The 6,604-nt window shown below is 45.3% G+C and overlaps 1 protein-coding gene across 3 annotated transcripts; it reads left to right on the forward strand.

Annotated features, from left to right (window-relative positions):
- The first annotated feature begins 654 nt into the window (after window positions 1-654).
- LOC144703076 (putative auxin efflux carrier component 1c) lies at window positions 655-6,291 on the forward strand. 3 transcript variants are annotated; one of them, XM_078575157.1, is made up of 6 exons: window positions 655-1,505; window positions 4,540-4,720; window positions 4,982-5,067; window positions 5,607-5,764; window positions 5,829-5,905; window positions 5,983-6,291. In XM_078575157.1, exons 1-6 carry the CDS (start codon window positions 803-805, stop codon window positions 6,047-6,049), a joined length of 1,272 nt encoding a protein of 423 aa, XP_078431283.1. In that variant the 5' UTR covers window positions 655-802; the 3' UTR covers window positions 6,050-6,291. The 3 variants fall into 3 exon arrangements, with proteins under 3 accessions (XP_078431283.1, XP_078431285.1, XP_078431284.1); XM_078575159.1 differs by having other exon boundaries at window positions 5,607-5,698; XM_078575158.1 differs by having other exon boundaries at window positions 656-1,505; window positions 4,543-4,720.
- Window positions 6,292-6,604: the final 313 nt, after the last annotated feature.

The raw sequence follows: 6,604 nt of genomic DNA on the forward strand, positions 1-6,604 counted from the left end.
TTCCCAGTTCTCATTTCTCTTTCTCTCTCTACTTCTCATTCTCGCTTATCTCTCTCTTGCTCTCTCTATCTCTTTATCATTCCCGTCCATCCCTCTCTCTCACTCTTACTCTAGTGCTTTATCCCTCGATCTCTCTGTCTGTCTTTCCTCCATATCGTCCATATCTTTCTCTCCCCTCCATTCCCTCTCAATGTTTATCTCTCTCGGTCCCCCCCCCATCACTCCCTTCAATATCGTCCTCTCTCTCTCTCTACCTGTCTCTTTCCCCTTCGCATATGTTTCTCTCTTTCTCGCCCATCTCTCTTTCTCTTTCTCATTTCCCTCCATCTCTCTCTCTTTCCCTCTCTTCCTATTCCATCTCTTTTTCAGTTCCTCCATCTCCCTCTCACTCTTCGTGTTATCTCTCTCTCTTCGTCATTTCCTCTATTCGTATTATCTCTCTCTCCCTCTTGGTCATTCCTATTAATCTCTTTCTCATTCCCTCTCTTCGCGTTCTCTCTTTCTCTCTCTCTGTCCCCGTTACTTTTTGGCCTCCATTTCTCTCTCTCATTCCCCCTCCTAATTATCATCTCTCCCTCTATCCTTATGATTTTTTGCCCACCGATGTCCCTCCCAGCTGGCACAACCGGGTCTCCAACGTCCCTTTAAATGGGCTCAACCCCAACCCACTTTCAAGATATCCCTCACAGTCGTACAGTCCAATAACAACACCCCCTCCCCCTTCTTCCTTCCCTTCCCCTCCTAGAATTCCTCAAGATCTCTTGAACACCACGCCAGCCGTTCGATCTTCTGCGACGACGCGATGATCACGGGGGCGGAGTTTTACAACGTAATGGTAGCGGTGGTGCCGCTGTACGTGGCCATGATCTTGGCCTACGGCTCCGTCCGATGGTGGGCAATCTTCTCGCCGGAGCAGTGCACAGGTATAAACCGCTTCGTCGCCGTGTTCGCCGTGCCTTTACTCTCCTTCCACTTCATCGCCTCCAACGACCCTTACAACATGAACGTCCGCTTCGTCGCCGCCGACTCGCTCCAAAAGATCATCGTTCTATTCGCGGCGGCGATATCTTACGCGCGCGGGGGCGCGACCCTCGACTGGGCAATCTCCGCTTTCTCGCTCGCCACCCTTCCCAACACGCTCGTCGTAGGAATCCCCTTGCTCACCGCCATGTACGGGGACTTCTCCGCCAGCCTCATGGTTCAGATCGTCGTTCTACAGTGCGTTGTGTGGTACACGCTTCTCCTCTTTCTCTACGAGTACAGGGCCGCCCAGGCTCTTCTTCTAGCCCGGCACCCCGGCTTTGACGCGGGCTCTGTCGTCGCCGGCGACCGTTCCGCGTCATCCGGATGCCACGCGTCAACGATTGCTCCAGCAGACGAGATGTCCGTCACAAGCTCGCCACAGAACTCTAAAGAGCTTCATATGTTTGTGCGGAACGAAGACGCGTCGTCCGTCCCCCATGACGCTTCGAAAGAGATCCGCCTGACCGTCTCCTCCCCCATAGGTACTTATTTTTGGTCCTTAGCTTTTATTCTCCAGGCTAGAGTAGGGAATGGCGCGTCCTGGACTTCTAGTTCGTCATGTCTCCCATCCAGTCACAAGTCACTATTTTGATACAGGTATCTTGCTCTCGGTCTCTTTGTGCCTCTCTCTCTCTCTCTCGGTCTCTTTCCTGTTCTCTCGGTCTCTCTCTTGGTGTTTCTCTCTGTCTCTCTCTCTCTCGCTCTCTCTCTCTTTTTCTCTCTCTCTCTCTCTCTCTCTCTCTCTCTCTCTTTCTCGGCGCCTCTCTCTCTTGGCGTTTCTCTCTCAGTGTTTCTCCATTGGTCTCTCGGTCTCTCTCTTGGTGTTACTATCTGGGTTTCTCTTTCTCTCTCTCTCTTTCCATCGGTATCTCTCTCTCTCTCTCTCTTGGTGTTTCTCTCTCTCTCGTGGTCTCTCCATTTCCTTCTTATCTCTTTCTCCCTGCTCTCCCTCAGTCTCGACATATGTCTCATGTCTCTATCGGTCTTTCCATGTCCCTCTTATCTCTGTCGGTCTCTCTTTCTCCCTCCTCTCCCTTAGTCTCGCCATGTGTCACATGTCTCTATCGGTCTTTCCATGTCCCTCTTATCTCTGTCGATCTCTCTTTCTCCCTTCCCTCTCAGTCACCCTTTCCCCACTCACTCTCTCGGTCTGTCTCCCCTTCACTCTCTCGGTCTATCTCTCTCTCTATCCCTCCTCTCTTTCTCAGTCCCCCTTTCTCTCTTGATCTTATCTCTCTTCTATCACTCCCTCTTCTCTCTCTCGGTCTCTCTCTCTCCCTCTTCTCTCTGGCTCGCTCCCTCTTCTCTCTGGCTCGCTCCCTCTTATCTCTCTGGGTCTCTCTCTTTCCCTCTTCTCTCTGGCTCGCTCCCTCTTATCTCTCTGGGTCTCTCTCTCTCCCTCTTCTCTCTGCCTCTCTCCCTATTATCTCTCTCGGTCTCTCTCTCTTGCTCTCTCCCTCTTATCTCTCTCGGTCTCTCTCTCTTCCTCTTATCTCTCTGGCTCTCGCCCTCTTATCTCTCTCGGTCTCTCTCCCCTTCTCTCTCTCAGTCTATGTCTCTCTCTGTCCCTCTTCTCTTTCTCAGTCCCTCTCTCTCTTGGTCTTATCTATCTTATGTCTCTCCCTCTTCTCTCTCTCGATCTCTCTCCCTCTTATCTCTCTGTGTCTCTATCTCTCCCTCTTCTCTCTCTGGCTCTCTCCCTTTTATCTGTCTCGGTCTCTCAGTCCCTCATCTCTCCATTGGTCTCCCTTTTTCTATCCTGGTATATCTCTCGCTGTCTTCCTCTTGGTATCTCTTGATCTCTCTCTCTTTCTCCTGGAATCTTTTTCTCTTCCTCTTGGTCTCCATTGAGCTCTCCTTCTCTCTCCTGGAATCTCTCGCCCTCTATCTCTTTCTTCCTCTTGGTCTCTATTGGTCTCTCTTTCTCTCTCCTGGAATCTCTCCCTTTCTCTCTATCTCTCTCTTTCTTCCTCTTGGTCTCTATTGGTCTCTCTTTCTCTCTCCTGGAATCTCTCGCCCTCTATCTCTTTCTTCCTCTTGGTCTCTATTGGTCTCTCTTTCTCTCTCCTGGAATCTCTCCCTTTCTCTCTATCTCTCTCTTTCTTCCTCTTGGTCTCTCTTTCTCTCTCCTCGAATCTCTCTCCCTATTTCTTTCTTCCTCTTGGTCTTTATTGATCTCTCTCTCTCTCCTCGAATATCTCTCCCTATTTCTTTTTTCCTCTTGGTCTCTATTGATCTCTCTTTCTCTCTCCTCTAATCTATCTCTCTCTATCTCAATCTTTCTTCTTCTTGGTCTCAATTGATCTCTCTTTCTCTCCTCTCTCTATCTCTATCTGTCTTCCTCTTGGTCTCAATTGATCTCTCTTTCTCTCTCCTGGAATCTCTCTCCCTCTCTCTCTATCTCTCTCTTTCTTCCTCTTGGTCTCTATTGGTCTCTCTTCTCTCTCCTGGAATCTCTCTCCGTCTCTCTCAATATCTCTCTTTCTTCCTCTTGGTCTCTCTTCTCTCTCCTGGAATCTCTCTCCGTCTCTCTCAATATCTCTCTTTCTTCCTCTTGGTCTCTATTGGTCTCTCTTCTCTCTCCTGGAATCTCTCTCCGTCTCTCTCAATAACTCTCTTTCTTCCTCTTGGTCTCTATTGGTCTCTCTTCTCTCTCCTTGAATCTCTCTCCCTCTCTCTATATCTCTCTCTTTCTTCGTCTTGGTCTCTATTGGTCTCTTTTCTATCTCCTGGAATCACTCTCCCTCTCTCTCTATCTCTCTCTTTCTTCCTCTTGGTCTCTCTTCTCTGTCTTGGAGTCTATCTCTCCCTGTCTCTCTACCTCTCTTTGTCTCTCTTCTTCTTAGTCTCTATTGATTTGTCTTGCTCTCTCTCTGTCCCCCTTTATCTTCTCATTATATCTTTCATCATTTAGCAACCCTTCACCGCTGGTATCTGTAATGGACATCCTGTTATCTTACCCGTCCAAAACTTTCTATCACGGTCACATCATCCATCATTGGAATTTCTCACATAATCTGGCACCTATCACGCCTTCCACATCGGGACAAATGACATGACTGATAACTTTTGTGGTTCCCTAGTCTACAGCTTGTTCTGATGATATATACATTAATGTTGAAGATGACGTAGATGATGATGTTGATATAAACAGTATTGGTCACTTTTCGGATTCTTCTTGTTAGGAATTGGGGACTTAAATGTTCTACCATCCAGTGCAGTTTCCCGTCATTATATTGGAATGAACAGATGACCGAGTTTGGGGTGGATTTTGATGATCGGATAGAGTTGGAAATCATCCCCTGTGAATAGGGCAGGATTGGATGGCAGATTGGGCTCTATCCTGCTCCATTCGTCATCGATCAAGGTTCCCTTGTTAGCGTAATGTTATCGTCAACTAGCCTTGAAATTATGAACTAAGTGATGGAATTGACGGGTACTGAATGAGCCTAATTTTTTATGGCTGGGTTGTTGGTGGTTCTTTCTTCTGACTGATCCAGACCTATTTGCCTGTAGCAGAGTCAGGCGGAGGTGAGGAAAGATCCAGCTCATCTACAGCGATGGGGAGCTTGCAGGAGATACCAAAAACAATGGGGTTGACAAAGATGATACTGATCATGGTGTGGAAGAAACTCATTCAAAATCCAAACACCTATTCCAGTCTAGTAGGCATGGTCTGGTCTCTCATCTCTTTTCGGTAAGTTCTCACGACAACCCCCAGTAGAGAAAACCGTATGAGGAAAAGTAGTGCCCTTGATATCAGCAATAAATTTTAACACATTACTAGGTCTTTAGGGGGATTATTTAAGATCAACATTGTGCACATTTAAAGAGATGTAGCACCTTCAATGACAAGCCTCAACTTATATCTAGATCTCACTACAAGTAAATATATTGTATCAGACTGCCTTATTTCTGCGATGATTGGGATTCCTCGCTATTTTGTTCGGTGCTGCAGGTGGCATATTGGGATGCCTATTATAGTGGAGAAGTCAATCTCTATCCTATCGGATGCTGGTCTGGGAATGGCCATGTTTAGCATCGGTGGGTTTACCTTTTCTTTTTTGTTTCCTGATAGCTATTCAAATTCAAGCGATTACCACTGTGCTCACAACTATAGCTAAAATTAAGGACCATAGTTCTCTTCTAATCTCCAAAAACCTACAGCCTCAATCTAGTATTGTGTTAAGATTTTAATTGCCCACCATTGTAGATGTGCTAATGCCTTTTTGACCTCCAACTAACTTGGGGCATAGATCTGACCATATAGTAAGATTCATTGGAGCTAAAAGATATAGCTGATAGCAACGCCTGTAGTTCTATTCTTGTTTCATATAAAGATGCAACATAGCTTTAATACTCCCTTCAAATTTCAGTACTTATGGCTATGGTAAAAGCAATAGCAGATAGTAATACCACTACTTATATTCTCATATCCAACATACTTGAAACCTTGACCTGACACTTTCTTAAGATTTAAGAGTCTAGCACTCTGCTAAAAGCAAGTAATAGGACATTTTTTCTTAGTACTTTGCTTGGATGCTTTTCCGCTGCAATAATAGCTTATTTTGACTGGTCTCCAGGGCTGTTCATGGCACTGCAACCTAAGACAGTATCCTGTGGGAGATCAGCAACAATCTTCTCGATGGCGATGCGATTCATCACTGGGCCAATGGTAATGGCGGTGGTGTCTTTTGCTCTTGGCTTGAGGGGGACCCTTCTTCGCATCGCCATTCTACAAGTATATATAAAAAAGGCAACAATTATTTACTTAGTTTGAATTCTTACTTTGGTACCATCGTCAGGCGGCATTGCCACAAGGAATCGTCACTTTTGTATTCGCTAAGGATTATGAAGTCCTCCCCACGGTACTCAGCACAGGGTATGCCAAAGAAGCATCCATTAAATAAAATATCAGAAAGCAGTTAAATGTTAATTTAACGGTCAAGTTTTCTGCAGGGTAATCTTTGGAATGTTAATTGCACTACCCATTACTCTCTTATATTACATTGTTCTGGGCATGTGAGATTTTGATAATCAAGGGTGGAACTAAGTTTAAGTCACCACCGTTCAAGAGACAAGCCAAGCACATCAATAGGGGTAAACAAAGGAAAATTGAGTTTATCCTTTGTCTCTTTGTTTCTACTTGTGAGGAAACCAAAGAAGAAGACAGAACAAAGTTTTGCTCGGAGACTTCCTTGCACAAACAAGTGAGGTTGTATCCTACAGAATGTGGTTAAAAGATGTAATATTGTTCATCCTTTCAAATTTTGGACAAGGGTCAAAATAAGTGTTTTAGTCCTACTAAAATGTCCAGTTGATGACCGACAAAGAAGATCTCCACTTATCAAGGCTATGAAAGGAAAGTCAAATTGTATGAATAAAAACAATGATTATTGGAAAATAGCATTGAATATGAATGCTCGAGTGAGAGACATTAAGAGATGCATGGAGAGAGAGAGTAGATAGATAGAAAGAGAAAGAAAGATAAAGAGACGGTGCGGGATAGAGTCAAAAAAACGCACATAGAGAATGAAAGAGACAGATAGATATAAGCATCGATATAAATAGACAGATAGAG

Source organism: Wolffia australiana, chromosome 5 (assembly GCF_029677425.1).
Source record: "Wolffia australiana isolate 7733 chromosome 5, ASM2967742v1".
In the NCBI taxonomy this organism is placed as follows: Eukaryota; Viridiplantae; Streptophyta; class Magnoliopsida; order Alismatales; family Araceae; genus Wolffia; species Wolffia australiana.

What these genes read in the sequence shown, in the direction of transcription:
- LOC144703076 (XM_078575157.1), top strand. Translation starts at nt 803, where the DNA reads ATGATCACGGGGGCGGAGTTTTACAACGTAATGGTAGCGGTGGTGCCG. An exon ending in TGGTCTCTCATCTCTTTTCG is followed by an intron (nt 4,721 to 4,981) that starts GTAAGTTCTCAC and finishes TCGGTGCTGCAG; the next exon opens with GTGGCATATTGGGATGCCTA. An exon ending in AATGGCCATGTTTAGCATCG is followed by an intron (nt 5,068 to 5,606) that starts GTGGGTTTACCT and finishes ACTGGTCTCCAG; the next exon opens with GGCTGTTCATGGCACTGCAA.